At 43.0% G+C, this 26,535-nt stretch overlaps 1 protein-coding gene across 2 annotated transcripts; it reads left to right on the top strand.

Moving 5' to 3' along the window:
- The first annotated feature begins 1,692 nt into the window (after nt 1–1,692).
- Nucleotides 1,693–26,444, top strand: LOC106575713 (calcitonin gene-related peptide type 1 receptor). Of its 2 annotated transcripts, XM_045698069.2 has the most exons (15): nt 1,731–1,888; nt 2,943–3,050; nt 10,660–10,733; nt 10,984–11,140; nt 11,542–11,652; nt 11,969–12,081; nt 12,183–12,274; nt 12,784–12,910; nt 21,752–21,905; nt 22,078–22,138; nt 22,270–22,336; nt 22,671–22,724; nt 22,803–22,967; nt 23,083–23,124; nt 23,266–26,444. In XM_045698069.2, exons 3-15 carry the CDS (start codon nt 10,683–10,685, stop codon nt 23,494–23,496), a joined length of 1,425 nt encoding a protein of 474 aa, XP_045554025.1. In that variant the 5' UTR covers nt 1,731–1,888; nt 2,943–3,050; nt 10,660–10,682; the 3' UTR covers nt 23,497–26,444. The 2 variants fall into 2 exon arrangements, with proteins under 2 accessions (XP_045554024.1, XP_045554025.1); XM_045698068.2 differs by lacking the exon at nt 2,943–3,050 and having other exon boundaries at nt 1,693–1,888.
- The last annotated feature ends 91 nt before the right edge of the window (nt 26,445–26,535 follow it).

The following is a 26,535-nucleotide window of genomic DNA, read 5'->3' as shown; positions in this document are numbered from 1 at the left end:
CCCCTCCACATTTAACCTTACATCCCCAAAAAAACACTGTATGAAAACATCTCACCACTTCTCCAGCCTTAACCACTGTGTTATTTTCTAGAACATGGCCCTGTTGATGTGTTAGCAATGAAGTTGGTACAGAGAGCACGCGTGTGAGCGGAGATTTGCACCACTTATTACATGGATGAATGAAGTGAATCAAAGAAGTACATTATACAGCAGAATAATTGGGTGTTTTAATGTCATGGAGCAACAGCTGAAAACAAGAAATGTTTTATGGCTGACTTAATGACTAGTGGTTATGTTCTAAGGGATTTTATAGATGCTTAGCAATGACTGAGTGCCCTTTATAAGGATCATTTAAGGGTTTTGAAATAGCTATTGTGTCAAACCCGGTGAGCAATGTCATTAAAATAAATATGAAACGTTCGTTTAATGCTTTAATCTGAGTTATCCCATAAGAGAGCTAATGAGTTTGTCTCTTATCCTTAGAAACATCAGAAACAGCATCAGTAATCATTTTCTCAGGTCCTTTTCCATTACAATCCCTTTATTTAAGTAGGCTTCACACAAGTTAAGGACACACAAGTTTTTAGTTGCCTTTAGACTCAAAGAGCCCTGGAGTGACATGTAATGCCACTTGTTAATTTGTACATTTTCATCCCGAAAATTAAATGGGTCAAAATTGATCAAAGCTGTGTCTGGGTTCAGGAAATGACTCTCTCCAATGACTGGCAGACCATGAAATAGGTTAAGGTTTGTCCTTACCAGTTCCAATATCTGTATCTAACAAAGATCCCGACTCTTATGGATACCCTCTATAACTACAATTTAATTAAGCAATAAGGCACGGAGGTTGGCCAATATACCACGGCCAATCTACCACAAACCTGAGGTGCCTTAATTGCTATTAGAAACTGGTTACCAACGTAATTAGAGCAGTAAAAATAAATGTTTTGTCATACCCGTGGTATACGATCTGATATACCACGGCTGTCAGCCAATCAGCATTCAGGGCTCGAACAACCCAGTTTATAATTAGGATTCTAAACCTGGGGTTTGTTCAGGAGGATGCAACATTATTGAACATTCAGAGAGAAACATGGAAGTCAAATAATGTGGCTCAACTTGTTTGTTTGTTTATTTGGATCCCCATTAGCTTTTGCAGAAGCAGCAGCTACTCCTCCAGGTGTAAAATATTCAATACATTTAAAAACCCATCACACAAATGTTAAATACAACGATATATAAATACAAAATAAAATACAATTCAAACAACACAACAACAAAATACTGTGTGTGTTAAGAGTGTCTGTACAGTATGTGCGTGTTTGTGTCCGTTGCCGTTCCATGTTTACCCCACAGAGAGGCAGTATTGGACTTTAAGCAAGGTGAGAAAGTGTGCGCTTATTTTTGGTCAAAGAAATGGGTAGATGGACCAAGTATGTAAAGTATATGCTTTAGGTTACATTAAACTATATATCTTTTAGAAGTTTTTAGCTTATTTGATCATTTAAAAAATGTGTATATGCCTATCAAATTTGGAAAATGTCGGTCAGCCTAATTCAATTGTAGTCGAAATGTGACACTCCCAACGAATTTAGAGATGTAAAATAGTCTAAATCAGAGCCAGACTGAGGGCATTCTGACATCAGCAGTCCAAAAGGGGATGAGACCCTCGGAAGGAAGAGGCGGTTTGTGATGATGTCACGGAATGCCACTGTAGTGGATCAATTTCAATTTGAAGCTCGAGCTCCTCGCCTCGCGGTTGCGGTAGAGCACACTGGATTGAACCATCAGTGAACGGACAACAGGACTATTAGCGCTCTGGGAAAAGGGTCGGGAAAAGCAGAATTTGATATTTTATTTTCATTTGAAGACTACATTTCTCAGTAAGGTAAGACACATTTTAATGAATTCCAGTCCAGCATAATGACAGATGTGAATAACTTCTGGTCTCTTTCTGAAATTGGTTCTGATTGGGTTTGGGTTGGCTATCAAGGAGTATCAGAATAAAATTGTCTACACAAATAGGCCTAATGATAATAAAGTGATAGTATATTGTTGATTGTTAAGATTGGGTCAAGAGCTAATAAAGCTTGATCAACCATGCAGAGTTCCTTCTGAAGAACAGTTGTTTAAACATCTCGGTTTACGTCCACTCCCACCCTGTTGCTGTTGTTGTTTTTGTTGTTGTTACCTGCACTCTTATGTAAGAGGGAGTTTGAAGATGATGAAATGTTAAGGGATAATATGGTTTAGATAGATAGGGCTGGCCATGGTGTGATGCCACGGCAGGATTATATGCACTTCTAGAAAGAAAACTTCACGAAAGGCAGGGAGACAAGCGTACACGACAATATGAACAAAGGAAATAACACATATCAACGGCTATATCCTTCACACACAAGGGGATACTATTGAAGTTTCATCGTTTTTCTACCAACTTGTCATCTTGTAAGTTTAATGTTCTTTCTTTTGAGCATTACAATGCCACATATTGGCTGGTTGCGCAGCTCCACTGAGTTCTATGATGACATTGTTCCTTCTCAGGATAATAGAACCTTCACTAGCTGTTGTCATGGAGATTCAGACAGTTTGGAGTATGTCTGGATGCCACTTCTTGATGCCTGCTGAATGGCTCACACTGCCTGTTATGAAATAGTCTGGACTGCAGACTAACAGAAATAGTCTGGACTGCAGATGTCTGCTGGCAAACGTCTCATTACCATGGTTACGTGGTTACAAAAGCACCATGGTCAGTCTAAACAGATTGATAGAAGGCTTTGGTTCTGACTTCAGAAGCAGCACCATGTCAAATGTACACACATTGGTGATTGGTTTTGCTGCAAATCATTGATGTGAAAAGATTCCATTCCAAAGAGATGAGATGTGAGAGTACACACACACACACTGACAAAAGCTTTATCTTATTTCAATACACTATACAGATGCAGGCGGTGCTTGACTTCGGCAGGAGCTCACCGGAGCTGAGTACCGGCACCTCAACGTTTCTACTGCTTGAGCTCCTGTTCTTCATATAGAATATTAGCTCAAAGGTATAGTGGAGCTCCTGCACCTAAATATATACAGTACAGGCACCTATTTCAGTCCAAGTCAAGCACTGGTTGCAGGGCATGCTGTAACAAAACATGTGCAACAACACTTTCATCTTCAGGTGTCCTAGCTACACAGTGGAATGGGCTTGGTGCCCCTGAATGTGCCCCTTGACGAGAGAAAGCACTGTGTGTTGACTAGGGTTTTGGACAGTGGAAAGATTTGGGTACATTTCCAGGGGTGTGTTGGAGAAGGACATAAGTTAAACAAACTGTCAGAGGGTTGACAAGTTCTTCCTGATTTAGGAGGGCTGGGATGGGGCTACTGCAGGAAAGTGAGAAAGAGAGGGGGGAGAAAGAGAGAGAGGGATAGAGAGAGACAGGGAGAGGAGAAGGAGAGAGGGAGGATGGCAGGGGGGTAAATACCTCCATGTTTTCTTGGTTCTGCCAAGCTCTCTCACAAACGCTCTCTCCTCACCCCCTCATGAATTCCATTCATTTGGTACTGTGGAACCTTTGGGAGTGTTGGCCGACTCAACCCTTCATGTTATGACCCAGGAAAGCTTGGAGAGGAAACCCTGACATGTCTCTCAGGCCCCTCCCTGCTGTTCCTCCCTGCTGTTCCTCCCTGGTGCTTCAGGAAGGGCACAAGGTTATCATTGTTGGGCCTGCTGTTATTCTGCTTGGCTTCAGAGAAGAGAAGTGCTTTTGTCTTATTGCCAAGCTGATGGTTTAAACCTGACGCTGCATGTTTGGGGAACGAGCGTCGCTAGCTCTGTTTTTGTTTGAGAAAAAGATAGCTAATGCATTAATATCCAGCGGTGGGAGTTTGAGTAGCCGAGATCCCTGTGGATTTACAGTCAATCCCATAAATATTTGGACATTGACCAAGTTATTATAATTTTGGCTCCGTACGCCACCACAATGGATTTGAAAGGAAACACAGCATATTGGAGTTGAAAATAAATTAAATTGAAATTAAATAATGAATGTGAGCTGACAGTTTTTAGCTTTCATTTGAGGGTATTTACATCCAAATCGGGTGAACAGTGTAGGAGTACAGCACTTTTTATATGTGCTCCCCCCAATTTTAGGTGCTCAAAAGTAATTGGACAAACTAACATAATCATAAATTAAATTGTGAGTTTTAATACTTTTTGCATATCCTTTGCAGTCAATGACTGCCTGAAGTCTGTAACCCATAGACATCACCAGATGCTGGGTTTCTTCCCTGGTGATGCTCTGCCAGGCCTTTACTGCAGCTGTCTTCAGTTCCTGCTTGTTCTTGGGGCATTTTGCCTTCAGTTTTGCCTTCAGCAAGGGAAGTGCATGCTCAATTGGATTCAGGTCAGGTGATTGACTTGGCCATTGCAGAACATTCCACTTCTTTGCCTTAAAAAAGCATTGGGTTGCTTTCGCAGTATGCTTCGGGTCATTGTCCATCTGCACTGTGAAGCGCCGTGAAATGAGTTTTGAAGCATTTGGCTGAATCTGAATACAAGGGAAGCAATTCCATTGGCAGCCATATATGGCCATAACACTACCTCCACCATGCTTCACAGATGAGGTGGTATGCTTCGGATCATGAGCAGTTCCTTCCCTTCTGCATACTCTTCTCTTCCCATACGTCTGGTACAAGTTGATATTTGTCTCATCTGTCCATAAGATGTTGTTCCAGAACTGTACAGGTTTTCTTAGATGTTATTTGGCAAACACTAATCTGGTCTTCCTGTTTTTGAGGCTTGCCTGTGGTTTACATCTTGTGCTAAACCGTCTGTATTTACTCTGGTGAAGTTTTCTCTTGAATGTTGACTTTGACACAGATACGCCTACCTCCTGGAGGGTGTTCTTGATCTGGCCAACTGTTGTGAAGGGGTTTTTCTTCACCAGGGAAATAATTATTCTGTCATCCACCACAGTTGTTTTCCGTGGTCTTCCGGGCCTTTTGGTGTTCCTGAGCTCACCAGTGCGTTCTTTCTTTCAGAATGTACCAAATAGTTGATTTGGCCACACCTGATGTTTTTACTATCTCTCTGATGGGTTTGTTTTGATTTAATGATGGCTTGCTTCACTGGCAGTGTCAGCTCTTTGGACTTCATATTAAGGGTTAACAGCAACAGATTCCAAATGCAAATGCCACACTTGAAATCAACTCTAGATCTTTTATCTGATTACTTATAAATGAACTAATGAGGGAATAACACAAGGCTGGCCATAGAACAGCTGAGCAGACAATTTTCCAATTACTTTTGGTCCCTTAAAAAGGGGGGGACCACATATAAAAAGTGCTATAATTCCTACACTGTTCACCCGATTTTGATGTAAATACCCTCAAATTAAAGCTGAAAGTCTGCACTTTCAGCTTATATTAATTAATTAATTTCAACTGTCCGAAATAGTTATGGACCTGAATGTATGTGATAGACAGATGTATATTACCCACTACTCGCTATGTACGGTATCTTAGTTTTACGGGTAGTATATTTGTCAGTTGGTGCCGTTCCCTTCACAGGTGCCATTGGGCTGCACCTCCATGTGTGTTTTATTATTGAGGAAAGGACCAAAGGGGCCGGTTCTGGGTTCAGTTCTGTGTGATTGATGGCTTCATCACATCACATCACATCAACACGTGTCTCTTTAATGCTTTCAAACCAAAACAAGTGTGTTTTGAAATAGACTCAGACGATTTGTTTACTGACATGGATGTGATAGGGTAGTTGGCTATGTCAGTGGTGACATAACCAGGGGCGCAACTTTGGTTTTAGAAGTGGGGGGGCATGAATAATTTTTTTCCGCATGGGCCAAAAGCAGACCGTTGCCTCATTTTGTATCACATTCCAATGATAAAACTGGGGGAACAAAAATGCAATTTCAGAATGTGTGGGGGGCATGTCCCCCTTGTCCCCAGTGAAAGTTGCGCCCCAGGACATAACATTCATATAAGTGACAATGTCATTGATAATAATGTAATTAATTTATCATATGAGTGACATAGCATTCAATCATATGAATGGTTAATCTAGATCCATCTATGAAGGTTTTCTTGAAGAAACCTTGTTTAGTGTATTATTATGACTGTGATCTCTCTCCCTCTTCTCCCTGTTTCTGCAGTACTTTCTCCCTCTTCTCCCTGTTTCTGCAGTACTTTCTCCCTCTTCTCCCTGTTTCTGCAGTACTTTCTCCCTCTTCTCCCTGTTTCTGCAGTACTTTCTCCCTCTTCTCCCTGTTTCTGCAGTACTTTCTCCCTCTTCTCCCTGTTTCTGCAGTACTTTCTCCCTCTTCTCCCTGTTTCTGCAGTACTTTCTCTCTCTTCTCCCTGTTTCTGCAGTACTTTCTCCCTCTTCTCCCTGTTTCTGCAGTACTTTCTCCCTCTTCTCCCTGTTTCTGCAGTACTTTCTCCCTCTTCTCCCTGTTTCTGCAGTACTTTCTCTCTCTTCTCCCTGTTTCTGCAGTACTTTCTCCCTCTTCTCCCTGTTTCTGCAGTACTTTCTCTCTCTTCTCCCTGTTTCTGCAGTACTTTCTCTCTCTTCTCCCTGTTTCTGCAGTACTTTCTCCCTCTTCTCCCTGTTTCTGCAGTACTTTCTCCCTCTTCTCCCTGTTTCTGCAGTACTTTCTCCCTCTTCTCCCTGTTTCTGCAGTACTTTCTCTCTCTTCTCCCTGTTTCTGCAGTACTTTCTCCCTCTTCTCCCTGTTTCTGCAGTACTTTCTCCCTCTTCTCCCTGTTTCTGCAGTACTTTCTCTCTCTTCTCCCTGTTTCTGCAGTACTTTCTCTCTCTTCTCCCTGTTTCTGCAGTACTTTCTCCCTCTTCTCCCTGTTTCTGCAGTACTTTCTCTCTCTTCTCCCTGTTTCCGCAGTACTTTCTCTCTCTTCTCCCTGTTTCCGCAGTACTTTCTCTCTCTTCTCCCTGTTTCTGCAGTACTTTCTCCCTCTTCTCCCTGTTTCTGCAGTACTTTCTCTCTCTTCTCCCTGTTTCTGCAGTACTTTCTCCCTCTTCTCCCTGTTTCTGCAGTACTTTCTCCCTCTTCTCCCTGTTTCTGCAGTACTTTCTCCCTCTTCTCCCTGTTTCTGCAGTACTTTCTCTCTCTTCTCCCTGTTTCTGCAGTACTTTCTCCCTCTTCTCCCTGTTTCTGCAGTACTTTCTCCCTCTTCTCCCTGTTTCTGCAGTAATTTCTCTCTCTTCTCCCTGTTTCTGCAGTACTTTCTCCCTCTTCTCCCTGTTTCTGCAGTACTTTCTCCCTCTTCTCCCTGTTTCTGCAGTACTTTCTCTCTCTTCTCCCTGTTTCTGCAGTACTTTCTCCCTCTTCTCCCTGTTTCTGCAGTACTTTCTCCCTCTTCTCCCTGTTTCTGCAGTACTTTCTCCCTCTTCTCCCTGTTTCTGCAGTACTTTCTCCCTCTTCTCCCTGTTTCTGCAGTACTTTCTCTCTCTTCTCCCTGTTTCTGCAGTACTTTCTCCCTCTTCTCCCTGTTTCTGCAGTACTTTCTCTCTCTTCTCCCTGTTTCTGCAGTACTTTCTCTCTCTTCTCCCTGTTTCTGCAGTACTTTCTCTCTCTTCTCCCTGTTTCTGCAGTACTTTCTCCCTCTTCTCCCTGTTTCTGCAGTACTTTCTCCCTCTTCTCCCTGTTTCTGCAGTACTTTCTCCCTCTTCTCCCTGTTTCTGCAGTACTTTCTCCCTCTTCTCCCTGTTTCTGCAGTACTTTCTCTCTCTTCTCCCTGTTTCTGCAGTACTTTCTCCCTCTTCTCCCTGTTTCTGCAGTACTTTCTCTCTCTTCTCCCTGTTTCTGCAGTACTTTCTCCCTCTTCTCCCTGTTTCTGCAGTACTTTCTCCCTCTTCTCCCTGTTTCTGCAGTACTTTCTCCCTCTTCTCCCTGTTTCTGCAGTACTTTCTCCCTCTTCTCCCTGTTTCCGCAGTACTTTCTCCCTCTTCTCCCTGTTTCTGCAGTACTTTCTCTCTCTTCTCCCTGTTTCTGCAGTACTTTCTCCCTCTTCTCCCTGTTTCTGCAGTACTTTCTCCCTCTTCTCCCTGTTTCTGCAGTACTTTCTCCCTCTTCTCCCTGTTTCTGCAGTACTTTCTCCCTCTTCTCCCTGTTTCTGCAGTACTTTCTCTCTCTTCTCCCTGTTTCTGCAGTACTTTCTCTCTCTTCTCCCTGTTTCTGCAGTACTTTCTCTCTCTTCTCCCTGTTTCTGCAGTACTTTCTCCCTCTTCTCCCTGTTTCTGCAGTACTTTCTCCCTCTTCTCCCTGTTTCTGCAGTACTTTCTCCCTCTTCTCCCTGTTTCTGCAGTACTTTCTCCCTCTTCTCCCTGTTTCTGCAGTACTTTCTCCCTCTTCTCCCTGTTTCTGCAGTACTTTCTCTCTCTTCTCCCTGTTTCTGCAGTACTTTCTCTCTCTTCTCCCTGTTTCTGCAGTACTTTCTCTCTCTTCTCCCTGTTTCTGCAGTACTTTCTCCCTCTTCTCCCTGTTTCTGCAGTACTTTCTCTCTCTTCTCCCTGTTTCTGCAGTACTTTCTCTCTCTTCTCCCTGTTTCTGCAGTACTTTCTCTCTCTTCTCCCTGTTTCTGCAGTACTTTCTCTCTCTTCTCCCTGTTTCTGCAGTACTTTCTCTCTCTTCTCCCTGTTTCTGCAGTACTTTCTCCCTCTTCTCCCTGTTTCCGCAGTACTTTCTCCCTCTTCTCCCTGTTTCTGCAGTACTTTCTCCCTCTTCTCCCTGTTTCTGCAGTACTTTCTCCCTCTTCTCCCTGTTTCTGCAGTACTTTCTCCCTCTTCTCCCTGTTTCTGCAGTACTTTCTCCCTCTTCTCCCTGTTTCCGCAGTACTTTCTCTCTCTTCTCCCTGTTTCTGCAGTACTTTCTCCCTCTTCTCCCTGTTTCTGCAGTACTTTCTCCCTCTTCTCCCTGTTTCTGCAGTACTTTCTCCCTCTTCTCCCTGTTTCTGCAGTACTTTCTCCCTCTTCTCCCTGTTTCCGCAGTACTTTCTCCCTCTTCTCCCTGTTTCTGCAGTACTTTCTCTCTCTTCTCCCTGTTTCTGCAGTACTTTCTCCCTCTTCTCCCTGTTTCTGCAGTACTTTCTCCCTCTTCTCCCTGTTTCTGCAGTACTTTCTCCCTCTTCTCCCTGTTTCTGCAGTACTTTCTCCCTCTTTTCCCTGTTTCTGCAGTACTTTCTCTCTCTTCTCCCTGTTTCCGCAGTACTTTCTCTCTCTTCTCCCTGTTTCCGCAGTACTTTCTCTCTCTTCTCCCTGTTTCTGCAGTACTTTCTCTCTCTTCTCCCTGTTTCTGCAGTACTTTCTCTCTCTTCTCCCTGTTTCTGCAGTACTTTCTCCCTCTTCTCCCTGTTTCTGCAGTACTTTCTCCCTCTTCTCCCTGTTTCTGCAGTACTTTCTCCCTCTTCTCCCTGTTTCTGCAGTACTTTCTCCCTCTTCTCCCTGTTTCTGCAGTACTTTCTCCCTCTTCTCCCTGTTTCTGCAGTACTTTCTCCCTCTTCTCCCTGTTTCTGCAGTACTTTCTCTCTCTTCTCCCTGTTTCTGCAGTACTTTCTCTCTCTTCTCCCTGTTTCTGCAGTACTTTCTCTCTCTTCTCCCTGTTTCTGCAGTACTTTCTCCCTCTTCTCCCTGTTTCTGCAGTACTTTCTCTCTCTTCTCCCTGTTTCTGCAGTACTTTCTCTCTCTTCTCCCTGTTTCTGCAGTACTTTCTCTCTCTTCTCCCTGTTTCTGCAGTACTTTCTCTCTCTTCTCCCTGTTTCTGCAGTACTTTCTCTCTCTTCTCCCTGTTTCTGCAGTACTTTCTCCCTCTTCTCCCTGTTTCTGCAGTACTTTCTCTCTCTTCTCCCTGTTTCTGCAGTACTTTCTCTCTCTTCTCCCTGTTTCCGCAGTACTTTCTCCCTCTTCTCCCTGTTTCCGCAGTACTTTCTCCCTCTTCTCCCTGTTTCTGCAGTACTTTCTCCCTCTTCTCCCTGTTTCTGCAGTACTTTCTCTCTCTTCTCCCTGTTTCTGCAGTACTTTCTCTCTCTGCTCCCTGTTTCTGCAGTACTTTCTCTCTCTTCTCCCTGTTTCTGCAGTACTTTCTCCCTCTTCTCCCTGTTTCTGCAGTACTTTCTCCCTCTTCTCCCTGTTTCTGCAGTACTTTCTCTCTCTTCTCCCTGTTTCTGCAGTACTTTCTCTCTCTTCTCCCTGTTTCTGCAGTACTTTCTCCCTCTTCTCCCTGTTTCTGCAGTACTTTCTCTCTCTTCTCCCTGTTTCTGCAGTACTTTCTCCCTCTTCTCCCTGTTTCTGCAGTACTTTCTCTCTCTTCTCCCTGTTTCTGCAGTACTTTCTCTCTCTTCTCCCTGTTTCTGCAGTACTTTCTCCCTCTTCTCCCTGTTTCTGCAGTACTTTCTCCCTCTTCTCCCTGTTTCTGCAGTATTTTCTCCCTCTTCTCCCTGTTTCCGCAGTACTTTCTCCCTCTTCTCCCTGTTTCTGCAGTACTTTCTCCCTCTCTCTGAGACCGATAGGGTGATTATTGCAAGCAGTCTTGGCTCTGAGCCATAAATAGCAGTTCGCTTGGCTGGAGGTCAAATTTTCCTCTCAGTAAAACCCCATCTACCGTTCACAGACCTGCTGACCTGTCTCTATCTCTCCTCCAGGACCCGTTGACAGCAGAGCCAGGATGGATGCTAACGGCATATTCTCACTTCTGTTGCTGTGTTCTGTCACTGAGGTAATATACTCACCCAAGTTGTGAAGTCATTTACCCTTTATCCTCGATATGCCTTTTATAAACTCACTGTGGCATGCAGAGTGAATATGGTTCCTCTTGAAAGTCGTTAAAACATGATCAGAACTCATATTTAACGCTCAAATCCACACTCTCATTTTTTTGGTTTGATACGCTAAAATACTCTATGATCATCTCCTTAGCTGTCTGTGAGTGTATCGTTTCCTCTGAGTGTTAGCCATTTTTTTCTCAGCTGTGTGTGTTGGCAATCCCTGAGGGGAATGACTCCCAGCAGCAGCAGCATACCCAGAACGTCTACCACGACATCGGTGTCACCAGGAACACCATAGTCACTGCTCAGTTTGAGTGCTATCAGAAGATCATGAAAAACGACAAACACAACAAAATAGGTAAGGGTCCCTTACGGGTGGTGTGGTGCAGGTTGTAATGGGGTAGCTCATTTGTTCAATTTCAATCTCATGATTTGCATGGTAGAGCATTTCAATTTACTCTTAGCATATTCAATTTGAATTTGAAACAATATTCAGTCTTAACTGAAATGGTCCTAACGCCAGTGAATATCACCTTCTAAGGGATACTTCCGGATTTTGGCTAAATCTATTTCCCCAGAGTCAGATGAACTTGTGGATACCTTTATAATGTGTGCAGTATGAAGGAAGTTAGAGGTAGTTTTGCGAGCCAATGCTAACTAGCGTTAGCGTGATGACTATGGGTATCTGCTAGCATGCTCATTGCCAAAATCCCGAAGTATCCCTTTAAACTGCATGTGTTGTCGTGTCCCTTCACTCAGGGCCAGTTTGTAACAGGACGTGGGATGGCTGGCTGTGCTGGGAGGACACAGAGGCAGGCTTCACTACAAACCAACACTGTCCAGACTACTTCCAAGACTTTGACACAGCAGGTCTGTATTTTGCACCCTGGCTGGTCTCTCCAACCCAATGACATTGAACAGAGATTATTGTATGACTGTTTGAGGTAATGTACGAGTCAGCCTGGCTATTCTTTGTTAGGCTTTTAGAGAAATGTCCTTTGCTGTTTTCAACGTTTATTTTAGTATGGATAAAGGGATGAAATTTATTCTCATGAATGGATATCGTTCTTTTTGAATTAATGCTGTGTTGATTGCTGAGATGAGCAAGTGTCACAACTATCCACTCTTCTGTTGACTCACGTTGGTTGATGCACTACACCACTCACCTTCTGTTTCTAATCACCAGAAATGGCGTCCAAAGTGTGCAGTGAAACGGGTAATTGGTTTCTACACCCGGAGAGCAACAGGACATGGACAAACTACACCAAATGTACGGCATACACCAGCGCAGGAAGAGTGGTAAGAAAATTGACCTTTTGATAAGCTTTTTAATGTAGTTATATTGTTGTGGATATTATATTGTAATGCATGTTAGGTTGACATGTTGTATTCTTTCTCAGACAGCGATGAATCTCTACTACCTGGTTCTGATTGGACATGGACTGTCGCTAACATCATTGTTCTTCTCATTGGGAATATTTTTCCATTTCAAGTAAGTCACTCTGTTAGCCAATAAGTATGCTCCTGTTTTATATTTTATTTAATTAACCTTTATTTCATCCTGAGGAAGGCACAGTGATACCGAAACGTTGGTAAATACCCTTTCAATTGCTGGGAGATTAAGCATGCAGTGTGCGACTTTCTTTATTTTGATAGTTTATAGTTTATTGGCCGTTTACTAACTAACAGAATCTTCACTTAGAGCATTCCCCACTACTGTTTTAAATTATATAGAAATATATCTAAATTAAATTAATATATATATGGTGTTATTCATACTTTAGATTGAATCATTTAATTATTATATATGGAAAGAAGAAGGATCAACATACTGGCCTACTCATAAGGAGCCATTAACAACAACAGCGTGATAAATTATGTTGGGAGAATGTATTTATAAGGACTTGTAGAGAGTTTAACTCAATAAAGATACTACATTGATCCCCTTCCATTGTTGTCCATTCAACATAAGGATATTTTCTTTCTTTCTTTCCCTACCAGGAGTCTAAGCTGCCAGAGGATAACGCTCCACAAAAACCTATTTTTTTCGTTTGTGTTGAACTCAGTCATCACCATCATCTGGTTGACAGCGGTGGCTAGCAACCAGGGACTAGTGCAGAGCAACCCTGTGAGTATGATGGCTAACAACCAGGGACTAGTGCAGAGCAACCCTGTGAGTATGATGGCTAACAACCAGGGACTAGTGCAGAGCAACCCTGTGAGTATGATGGCTAACAACCAGGGACTAGTGCAGAGCAACCCTGTGAGTATGATGGCTAACAACCAGGGACTAGTGCAGAGCAACCCTGTGAGTATGATGGCTAACAACCAGGGACTAGTGCAGAGCAACCCTGTGAGTATGATGGCTAACAACCAGGGACTAGTGCAGAGCAACCCTGTGAGTATGATGGCTAACAACCAGGGACTAGTGCAGAGCAACCCTGTGAGTATGATGACTAACAACCAGGGACTAGTGCAGAGCAACCCTGTGAGTATGATGACTAACAACCAGGGACTAGTACAACCCTGTCAGTATGATGACTAACAACCAGGGACTAGTACAACCCTGTCAGTATGATGACTAACAACCAGGGACTAGTGCAGAGCAACCCTGTGAGTATGATGGCTAACAACCAGGGACTAGTGCAGAGCAACCCTGTGAGTATGATGACTAACAACCAGGGACTAGTGCAGAGCAAACCTGTCAGTATGATGACTAATAACCAGGGACTAGTACAGTACAACCCTGTCAGTATGATGACTAACAACCAGGGACTAGTACAGTACAACCCTGTCAGTATGATGACTAACAACCAGGGACTAGAACAGTACAACCCTGTGAGTATGATGACTAACAACCAGGGACTAGTACAACCCTGTCAGTATGATGACTAACAACCAGGGACTAGTACAACCCTGTCAGTATGATGACTAACAACCAGGGACTAATACAAACCTGTCAGTATGATGACTAACAACCAGGGACTAGTACAGTACAACCCTGTCAGTATGATGACTAACAACCAGGGACTAGAACAGTACAACCCTGTCAGTATGATGACTAACAACCAGGGACTAGAACAGTACAACCCTGTCAGTATGATGACTAACAACCAGGGACTAGTACAACCCTGTCAGTATGATGACTAACAACCAGGGACTAGTACAACCCTGTCAGTATGATGACTAACAACCAGGGACTAGTACAGTACAACCCTGTCAGTATGATGACTAACAACCAGGGACTAATACAACCCTGTCAGTATGATGACTAACAACCAGGGACTAATACAACCCTGTCAGTATGATGACTAACAACCAGGGACTAGTACAACCCTGTCAGTATGATGACTAACAACCAGGGACTAGTACAACCCTGTCAGTATGATGACTAACAACCAGGGACTAGTACAGTACAACCCTGTCAGTATGATGACTAACAACCAGGGACTAGTACAACCCTGTCAGTATGATGACTAACAACCAGGGACTAATACAACCCTGTCAGTATGATGACTAACAACCAGGGACTAATACAACCCTGTCAGTATGATGACTAACAACCAGGGACTAATACAACCCTGTCAGTATGATGACTAACAACCAGGGACTAGTACAACCCTGTCAGTATGATGACTAACAACCAGGGACTAGTACAGTACAACCCTGTCAGTATGATGACTAACAACCAGGGACTAATACAACCCTGTCAGTATGATGACTAACAACCAGGGACTAGTACAGTACAACCCTGTCAGTATGATGACTAACAACCAGGGACTAGTACAGTACAACCCTGTCAGTATGATGACTAACAACCAGGGACTAGTACAACCCTGTCAGTATGATGACTAACAACCAGGGACTAGTACAGTACAACCCTGTCAGTATGATTACAAACAACCAGGGACTAGTACAGTACAACCCTGTCAGTATGATTACTAACAACCAGGGACTAGTACAACCCTGTGAGTATGATGACTAACAACCAGGGACTAGTACAACCCTGTCAGTATGATGACTAACAACCAGGGAATAGTACAGTACAACCCTGTCAGTATGATGACTAACAACCAGGGACTAGTACAGTACAACCCTGTCAGTATGATGACTAACAACCAGGGACTAGTACAACCCTGTCAGTATGATGACTAACAACCAGGGACTAGTACAACCCTGTCAGTATGATGACTAACAACCAGGGACTAGTACAGTACAACCCTGTCAGTATGATGACTAACAACCAGGGACTAGTACAACCCTGTCAGTATGATGACTAACAACCAGGGACTAATACAACCCTGTCAGTATGATGACTAACAACCAGGGACTAGTAACGTACAACCCTGTCAGTATGATGACTAACAACCAGGGACTAGTACAACCCTGTCAGTATGATGACTAACAACCAGGGACTAGTACAACCCTGTCAGTATGATGACTAACAACCAGGGACTAGTACAGTACAACCCTGTCAGTATGATGACTAACAACCAGGGACTAGTACAACCCTGTCAGTATGATGACTAACAACCAGGGACTAGTACAGTACAACCCTGTAAGTATGATGACTAACAACCAGGGACTAATACAACCCTGTCAGTATGATGACTAACAACCAGGGACTAGAACAACCCTGTCAGTATGATGACTAACAACCAGGGACTAATACAACCCTGTCAGTATGATGACTAACAACCAGGGACTAGTACAACCCTGTCAGTATGATGACTAACAACCAGGGACTAATACAACCCTGTCAGTATGATGACTAACAACCAGGGACTAGTACAACCCTGTGAGTATGATGACTAACAACCAGGGACTAGTACAACCCTGTCAGTATGATGACTAACAACCAGGGACTAGTACAGTACAACCCTGTCAGTATGATGACTAACAACCAGGGACTAATACAACCCTGTCAGTATGATGACTAACAACCAGGGACTAGTGCAGAGCAACCCTGTCAGTATGATGACTAACAACCAGGGACTAGTACAACCCTGTCAGTATGATGACTAACAACCAGGGACTAGTACAACCCTCTCAGTATGATGACTAACAACCAGGGACTAATACAACCCTGTCAGTATGATGACTAACAACCAGGGACTAGTACAACCCTGTCAGTATGATGACTAACAACCAGGGACTAGAACAGTACAACCCTGTGAGTATGATGACTAACAACCAGGGACTAGTACAACCCTGTCAGTATGATGACTAACAACCAGGGACTAGAACAACCCTGTCAGTATGATGACTAACAACCAGGGACTAATACAACCCTGTCAGTATGATGACTAACAACCAGGGACTAGTACAACCCTGTCAGTATGATGACTAACAACCAGGGACTAGTACAGTACAACCCTGTCAGTATGATGACTAACAACCAGGGACTAATACAACCCTGTCAGTATGATGACTAACAACCAGGGACTAATACAACCCTGTCAGTATGATGACTAACAACCAGGGACTAATACAACCCTGTCAGTATGATGACTAACAACCAGGGACTAATACAACCCTGTGAGTATGATGACTAACATCCAGGGACTAGTACAACCCTGTCAGTATGATGACTAACAACCAGGGACTAGTACAGTACAACCCTGTCAGTATGATGACTAACAACCAGGGACTAGTACAACCCTGTCAGTATGATGACTAACAACCAGGGACTAGTACAACCCTGTCAGTATGATGACTAACAACCAGGGACTAATACAACCCTGTCAGTATGATGACTAACAACCAGGGACTAATACAACCCTGTCAGTATGATGACTAACAACCAGGGACTAGTACAACCCTGTCAGTATGATGACTAACAACCAGGGACTAGAACAACCCTGTCAGTATGATGACTAACAACCAGGGACTAATACAACCCTGTCAGTATGATGACTAACAACCAGGGACTAGTACAGTACAACCCTGTCAGTATGATGACTAACAACCAGGGACTAGTACAACCCTGTCAGTATGATGACTAACAACCAGGGACTAGAACAGTACAACCCTGTCAGTATGATGACTAACAACCAGGGACTAGAACAGTACAACCCTGTCAGTATGATGACTAACAACCAGGGACTAGTACAACCCTGTCAGTATGATGACTAACAACCAGGGACTAGTACAACCCTGTCAGTATGATGACTAACAACCAGGGACTAGAACAGTACAACCCTGTCAGTATGATGACTAACAACCAGGGACTAGAACAGTACAACCCTGTCAGTATGATGACTAACAACCAGGGACTAGAACAGTACAACCCTGTCAGTATGATGACTAACAACCAGGGACTAGTACAACCCTGTCAGTATGATGACTAACAACCAGGGACTAGTACAACCCTGTCAGTATGATGACTAACAACCAGGGACTAGTACAGTACAACCCTGTCAGTATGATGACTAACAACCAGGGACTAGTACAACCCTGTGAGTATGATGACTAACAACCAGGGACTAATACAACCCTGTCAGTATGATGACTAACAACCAGGGACTAGTACAACCCTCTCAGTATGATGACTAACAACCAGGGACTAGTACAACCCTGTCAGTATGATGACTAACAACCAGGGACTAGTACAACCCTGTCAGTATGATGACTAACAACCAGGGACTAATACAACCCTGTCAGTATGATGACTAACAACCAGGGACTAATACAACCCTGTCAGTATGATGACTAACAACCAGGGACTAATACAACCCTGTCAGTATGATGACTAACAACCAGGGACTAATACAACCCTGTCAGTATGATGACTAACAACCAGGGACTAGTACAGTACAACCCTGTCAGTATGATGACTAACAACCAGGGACTAGTACAGTACAACCCTGTCAGTATGATGACTAACAACCAGGGACTAGTACAGTACAACCCTGTCAGTATGATGACTAACAACCAGGGACTAGTACAACCCTGTCAGTATGATGACTAACAACCAGGGACTAGTACAGTACAACCCTGTCAGTATGATGACTAACAACCAGGGACTAATACAACCCTGTCAGTATGATGACTAACAACCAGGGACTAATACAACCCTGTCAGTATGATGACTAACAACCAGGGACTAGTACAACCCTGTCAGTATGATGACTAACAACCAGGGACTAGTACAGTACAACCCTGTCAGTATGATGACTAACAACCAGGGACTAGAACAGTACAACCCTGTGAGTATGATGACTAACAACCAGGGACTAGTACAACCCTGTCAGTATGATGACTAACAACCAGGGACTAGTACAACCCTGTGAGTATGATGACTAACAACCAGGGACTAATACAAACCTGTCAGTATGATGACTAACAACCAGGGACTAGTACAGTACAACCCTGTCAGTATGATGACTAACAACCAGGGACTAGTACAACCCTGTCAGTATGATGACTAACAACCAGGGACTAATACAACCCTGTCAGTATGATGACTAACAACCAGGGACTAGTACAACCCTGTCAGTATGATGACTAACAACCAGGGACTAGTACAACCCTGTCAGTATGATGACTAACAACCAGGGACTAGTACAACCCTGTCAGTATGATGACTAACAACCAGGGACTAGTACAGTACAACCCTGTCAGTATGATGACTAACAACCAGGGACTAGTACAACCCTGTCAGTATGATGACTAACAACCAGGGACTAGTACAACCCTGTCAGTATGATGACTAACAACCAGGGACTAGTACAACCCTGTCAGTATGATGACTAACATCCAGGGACTAGTACAGTACAACCCTGTCAGTATGATGACTAACAACCAGGGACTAGTACAGTACAACCCTGTCAGTATGCAAAGCAGCACTAATTATACTGTACATGTAACGTACCAGTCAAAAGTTTGGACACACCTACTCATTCAAGGGTTTTTCTTATTCAAAACTATCAAAACTATGAAATAACACATATGGAACCATGTTGTAATCAAAGAAGTGTTAAACAAATCAAAATATATTTTATATTTTCAATTCTTCAAAATAGTCACCCTTTGCCTTGATGACAGCTTTGCACACTCTTGGCTTTTTTCTCAACCAGCTTCACCTGGAATGCTTTTCCAACAGTCTGGAAGGAGTTCCCGCATATGTTGAGCACTTGTTGGCTGCTTTTCCTTCACTATGCAGTCCCAACTCATCCCAAACCATCTGAATTGGGTTGAGGTCGGGTGATTGTGGAGGCCAGGTCATCTGATGCAGCTCTCCATCACTTTCCTTCTTGGTCAAATAGCCCTTACACAGCCTGGAGGTGTGTTGGGTCATTGTCCTGTTGAAAGACAAAATATAGTCCCACTACGGTCAAACCAGATGGGATGGCGTATCGCTGCAGAATGCTGTGTTAGCCATGCTGGTGTCACAGTGTCACCACAGTGTCACCAGCAAAGCACCCCCACACCATCACACCTCCTCCTCCATGCTTTACGGTGGGAACCACACATGCGGAGATCATCCGTTCACCGACTCTGCGTCTCACAAAGACACGGCAGTTGGAACCACAAATCTCACACTTGGACTCATCAAACCAAAGGACAGATTTCCACCGGTCTAATGTCCATTGCTCGTGTTTCTTGGCCCCAGAAAGTCTCTTGTTATTGGTGTCCTTTAGTAGTGGTTTCTTTGCAGCAATTTGACCATGCCTCATTTATGCAGTCTCCTCTGAACAGTTGATGTTGAGATGTGTCTGTTACTTGAACTCTGTGAAGCATTTATTTGGGATGCAATTTCTGAGGCTGGTAACTCTAATGAACTTATCATCTGCAGCAGAGGTAACTCTGGGTCTTCCGTTCTTGTGGCGGTCCTCATGAGAGCCAGTTTCATCACACCGCTTGAGAGTTTTCGAGACTGCACTTGAAGAAACTTTCAAAGTTCTTGACATTTTCTGGATTAACTGACCTTCATGTCTTAAAGTATTGATGGACTGTCATTTCTCTTTGCTTATTTGAACTGTTCTTGCCATAATATGGACTTGGTCTTTTACCAAATAGGGATATCTTCTTTATACCAACCCTACCTTGTCACAACACAACTGTTTGGCTCGAATGCATTTAGAAGGAAAGAAATTCCACAAATGTACTTTTAACAAGTTAATTGGAATGCATTCCAGGTGACTACCTAATGAAGCTGGTTAAGAGAATGCCAAGAGTGTGCAAAGCTGTCATCAAGGCAAAGGGTGGTGTCACGTCCTGACCATAGAAAGATGTTATTTTCTATGGTAGAGTAGGTCAGGGTGTGACAGGGTTTTTATTTCTAGTTTAGTTTTTCTATGTTGTCAGGTTCTAGTTTTGTATTTCTATGTTGGGATTTGTTTGGGATGATCTCCAATTAGAGGCAGCTGGTCCTCGTTGTCTTTAATTGGAGATCATATTTAAGTAGGGGTTTTTGCCACTTGGGTTTGTGGGAGATTGTTTTTGAGTAGTGTATGTTTCACCTCTGCGTCACGGGTTTGTTGTTTTGTTCTTTAGTTCCTATTTATGTATTGCATAGTTTCACAGTGTAAATAAAATGTGGAACGACACACACGCTGCACTTTGGTCCGCTCCTCCTTACGACAACCGTGACAGGTGGCTACTTTGAAGAATCTCAAATATAAAATATATTTTGATTATTTGTTTACCACTTTTTTGGTTACTACATGATTCCATATGTGTTATTTCATATTTTGATGTCTTCACCATTATGTAGAAAATAGTAAAAATAAAGAAAAACCCTTGAATGAGTAGGTGTGTCCATCTTTTGACTGGTATTGTATATTAAAGGTATATATTAAAGGTATATACACTACCGTTCAAAAGTTTGGGGTCACTTAGAAATGTCCTTGTTTTTGAAAGAAAAGCACCTTTTTTTCAGGCCATTAACATAACATCAAATTGATCGGAAATACAGTGTAGACATTGTTAATGTTGTAAATGACTATTGTAGCTGGAAACGGCAGATTTTTTATGGAATATCTATATAGGCGTAGAGAGGCCCATTATCACCATCCATCACTCCTGTGTTCCAATGGCACGTTGTGTTAGCTAATCCAAGTTTATAATTTTAAAAGGCTAACTGATCATTAGAAAACCCTTTTGCAATTATGTTAGCACAGCTGAAAACTGGCCTTCTTTAGAGTAGTTGAGTATCTGGAGCATCAGCATTTGTGGGTTCGATTGCAGGCTCAAAATTGCCAGAAACGAAGCACTTTCTTCTGACACTCGTCAGTTTATTCTTGTTCTGAGAAATGAAGGCTATTCCATGTGAGAAATTGCAAAGACACTGAAGATCTGGTACAACAGTATGTACTACGCCCTTCACAGAACAGCGCAAACTGTCTCTAACCAGAATAGAAAGATGAGTGGGAGGACCCGGTGCACAACTGAGCAAGAGGACAAGTACATTAGAGCGTCTAGTTTGAGAAACAGACGCCTCACAAGTTCTCAACTGGCAGCTTCATTAAATAGTATCCGCAAAACACCAGTCTCAACGTCAACAGTGAAGAGTTCCTCTGTCCAGTGCCTGTGTTCTTTTGCCCATCTTAATATCTTATTTTTATTGGCCAGTCTGAGATATGGCTTTTTCTTTGCAACTCTGCCTAGAAGGCCAGCATCCCGGAGTCATCTCTTCACTGTTGGTGTTTTGCAGGTACTATTTAATGAAGCTGCCAGTTGAGGACTTGTGAGGCGTCTGTTTCTCAAACTAGACACTCTAATGTACTTGTAAGTAACCCCAAACTTTTTAACGGTAGTGTATATTAAAGGTGTAAATATATTAAAGGTTTATATATCAAAGGTCCCAACCTGTTTCACAAGAACATAATTAACTTAGCATGTAAATAATGACCAAAGCATTTCCAAGCTCAGTAGACAAAAATGTCTACTCAACCATAGACTGTTAGTTGACACTGACAGGGGATATTCCAAGCTGATACCAGTTCTGCTACCCCACCACCACCAGGTGAGCTGTAAGGTGATCATGTTTATTCACCTGTACCTGTTTGGCTGTAACTACTTCTGGATGCTGTGTGAGGGCATCTACCTGCACACACTCATCGTCGTGGCCGTGTTCTCTGAGAAACAACACCTCATGTGGTACTACCTGCTTGGATGGGGTACGTCAAGTTACGCCGAAACCATTAACTAATGAAACAATTAACTAACTATTGCACGATTATACAATGTTTGCCTTTTTATGGGACGTTTCTAGAGGTTCGTTTCATGTTGAATTACAGTTGTTTGTCCATTATGTCATCCATTAAAATCAATTATTGAATCATCTCCCAGGATTTCCACTCATACCTGCATTGATACATGCAATAGCACGAAGCTACTACTACAATGATAAGTAAGTATTTTGATAACTTTTTCTCTGGTCTTTTATAAGTATGCCATTCTCAGACATACAGTAATTCATGGATAAGCCATGTTGTCCACATGAGTCAAATATCTCTTGGCATCTCCATCTCTCCTCCACAGTTGTTGGATCAGCTCAAACACATCTCTGCTCTACATCATCCATGGTCCCATCTGTGCTGCCCTGCTGGTGAGCCCTTCTTTAAGCCACAATTCCAATAAGTACAATAATTAACAGTTACGAACATCCCTGTTCTTTTCCTTGTGTGATCACTGTAAACAAAACAGTCATCAACCTCAGGTCTCCTTTATACTCTGGGTGGGATTTTAAGTACATTTACTTTGGACATAATGTACTGGTCTCTGGCTGGACTCATTGGACACATTGTCTTATTTCCAAAATATCTTTCTCTCTCTCTCTCTCTCTCTGTCTCTTCTCCCCCTCCCTCCTTCCCTCTCCCTCCCTCCTACACCCCTTCTCTATCCCTCTCTCCCTCCCCCTCTCACTCCCCCTCTCTCTCCAGGTTAATCTGTTCTTCCTGTTGAACATTGTGCGTGTCCTCATCACCAAACTGAAGGTAATCCACCAACAAGCAGAAGATAATTTCCTCTATTTGCTGTAAAAAATGGACTAATAAAGTTGTATTGTATTTTAGGTGACACATCAGGCTGAATCTAGCCTCTACATGAAGGCTGTGAGAGCCACCCTGATCCTGGTCCCTCTCCTGGGCATCCAGTTTGTCTTGTTTCCCTACAAACCCCAGGGACGCTTCGCCTTGGAGATCTACGACTATATTATGAACATCCTCATGCACTACCAGGTAGGACAACCCTAGAACATTCTCAAATTTCAACTCTAGAAGTTAAGTTAGAGTAGTGTCCCAAGCTGGTTAGCGTTATCTTCTTTGTGTTGAAATATCCTCTTTCTATCCTCAGGGTCTCCTGGTTGCCACCATCTTCTGCTTCTTCAATGGGGAGGTAAGACTTCAGCGGGATATTACGTCAATTCTGAACTAACTCTCCATCAGAAAGCTGAGTTGATGTGGCCATAATTACTTTAATAAGGTATAACGCTGAAGCAATGTAAACTTTTGTCCGATGGGACTTTCTTTCTTCCAGGTCCAAGGTGTTTTGCGACGGCACTGGAACCAGCAGAGGATCCAGTTTGGCAGTAACTTTGCCCACGCAGACGTCTTCCGCTCAAGCTCATACGTGGCGTCATCCCTGACGGAGGTGCACCGCTGCTACAGCATCGACGGGCACACCGAACACATGAACGGCAAGAACAACTACCACGACATCGAGACGGTGACACCCACCATACTCCGGTCGGACAACCTGTTTGCCTGAGGCCTGAGGCTGAAGGTCGGAAGTCACGGGCCTTGGGTCTGTACAGTTACACAGTGGCAGTTCAACTTTCAGTTGAAATGGCTGCAGACAATTTGGAACTCTTTTTCCACCATATTCTAGAACATTTTCTCAAACCTTTTGGCAGTAGCCTTCACAGCCATTGGATGATGGTGAAAAAGTACATGAATGTTTATAGGGAGCACTACTCAACCTCTTGATCTGGTAAATACAGTTACCTTCAACTGATTCACTTTAACTTTACGAGGACTGAATAGGCACTTAACTGGAGACACCTGTGTAAAGGAATGGACACTACCTACACTACCTTAAGGGTTTTAGCGTAAATAATGGACACTACCTACACTACCTTAAGGGTTTTAGCGTAAATAATGGACACTACCTACACTACCTTAAGGGTTTTAGCGTAAATAATGGACACTATCTACACTACCTTAAGGGTATTAGTGTAAGGAATAAATCTTGCCGTTTCATCCTGTGGACTGAAGAGCCTGCGACTCTACAACAACCTTTAACCCAAGAACCTGAGACTCTACAACAACCTCTAACCCAAGAGCCTGAGACTCTACAACAACCTCTAACCCAAGAGCCTGAGACGCTACAACAACCTCTAACCCAAGAACCTGAGACTCTACAACAACCTCTAACCCAAAAACCTGAGACTCTACAACAACCTCTAACCCAAGATCCTGAGACTCTACAACAACCTCTGACCCAAGAGCCTGAGACTCTACAACAACCTCTAACCCAAGAGCCTGAGACTCTACAACAACCTCTAACCCAAGAGCCTGAGAATGTACAACAACCTCTAACCCAAGAACCTGAGACTCTACAACAACCTCTAACCCAAGAGCCTGAGACTCTACAACAACCTCTAACCCAAGAGCCTGAGAATGTACAACAACCTCTAACCCAAGATCCTGAGACTCTACAACAACCTCTGACCCAAGAGCCTGAGACTCTACAACAACCTCTAACCCAAGAGCCTGAGACTCTACAACAACCTCTAACCCAAGAGCCTGAGAATGTACAACAACCTCTAACCCAAGAACCTGAGACTCTACAACAACCTCTAACCCAAAACCTGAGACTCTACAACAACCTCTAACCCAAGAGCCTGAGACTCTACAACAACCTCTAACCCAAGAACCTGAGACTCTACAACAACCTCTAACCCAAGAATCTGAGACTCTACAACAACCTCTAACCCAAGAGGAGTACAGTGCAATTAACTTGTTGGGCCTACTGGTGATATAATTACTTCCATTCTGTAAAGGACAAATGAAACCTAATGTACATGGACCTTAAGCACTGGATTATGTATTAAGATGGGCAGGCTCTTTATGGCTCTCTTTATGACAAGTAACTAAAGGTCACAGTGGATGTTTTGATACAGTGTACAGTTACAATTGTTTTCTTTTACAGCAATTAGCATTGAATGTGTTACCATGTGTTGTTGTCTGTGGTTTGAATTTGCATGGTCATCGATGGCTACTTATTTATAACTAGGATGGACCACCCATTAGAATGTTAATTTCCTGTCAATGTATTTCCCTGTCTAGTGGTCTTCTCCCTTCTGTCTAGACTAGGGTTTAGTCCCTCTGTGGGATTTATGTCTGGCACATAAAATGACCTTGGTTTTGCCTCAGTTTTATCTGTCATAGTTGAAAGTATGTAAGTCTTGTTTAAGTATGTATGGTTTTTTTTCTCGAAGAGTTGCTTCATATCCAAATGCTGGAGAGAATTCTGCTCACACGTGGATACTTAATGTAGAGGGAGAGAGAGCGCGTGAGAGAGAGCAAGAGAGAGACAGAGGGGGAGGGAGAGAGAGGGAGGAGAGGGAGGCAGAGAGTGGGAGAGAGAGAGAGAGACGGGGAGAGAGAATGAGACAGAGAGAGAAAGAGACGGGGAGAGAGAGAGAAGGACAAAGTGTTTGTGTTTCCTGTATATTTCAATATGTATGTCTATGGATATGCCAATATAGAAATACAACATGTTCAAGGAGGAGTCTGTAGGGTATTTATGTTTATGTTACCTATCAACCATGAGTTACCTATCTACCATGAGTTACCTATCTACCATGAGTTACCTATCTACCATGAGTTACCTATCAACCATGAGTTACCTATCAACCATGAGTTACCTATCTACCATGAGTTACCTATCTACCATGAGTTACCTATCAACCATGAGTTACCTATCTACCATGACTTACCTATCAACCATGACTTACCTATCAACCATGAGTTACCTATCTACCATGAGTTACCTATCAACCATGAGTTACCTATCTACCATGAGTTACCTATCAACCATGAGTTACCTATCAACCATGAGTTACCTATCAACCATGAGTTACCTATCAACCATGAGTTACCTATCAACCATGAGTTACCTATCTACCATGAGTTACCTATCTACCATGAGTTACCTATCTACCATGAGTTACCTATCTACCATGAGTTACCTATCTACCATGAGTTACCTATCTACCATGAGTTAGCTATCTACCGTGGTATGTCATGTGGATTTTGTCAGCACTGTTTTTATGAACTTTGTAGTAGTATTGTATACCTTGATATTGTAGAACTGCAGTTCTGTTTTCATTATACATGATAACTGATGGCTGGGCCTGACATGAATTATGGATGGTGTCTGAACTCAGAGTAATGTTCATTTGGTCTTTGGTAGTCAGGGATAGGATATAGAATTCAGAACAAACTGTTTTGTGTTCCACCCAATTCTGACTTTTACTTAGGAACGCTTCAGGCATGTTTCTCTGTTCTTCTATGAATCAAATGTTTTTCCTTGCGCTGAGTGTTGACATTGTACAGGTGCCAAACTGTTTATTATTTTGATTGTGGGGAATGCTGTACTGAATGTTTGTGAAGTGTAATGCAATTATAGGTCATTAACAGACGTTGCTTTGACACTGCTGGTCTGTGGTATTCTGTACTGAGTTGTGAAACCAACACTGATGGGCCGTGGTGTACGCAGTGTACACACACACACACACACACA

This window comes from Salmo salar, chromosome 16 (genome assembly GCF_965601325.2).
Source record: "Salmo salar chromosome 16, fSalSal1, whole genome shotgun sequence".
In the NCBI taxonomy this organism is placed as follows: Eukaryota; Metazoa; Chordata; class Actinopteri; order Salmoniformes; family Salmonidae; genus Salmo; species Salmo salar.
Note: the sequence above shows the minus strand (reverse complement) of the source record. Positions and strands in the feature narration are given on the sequence as shown.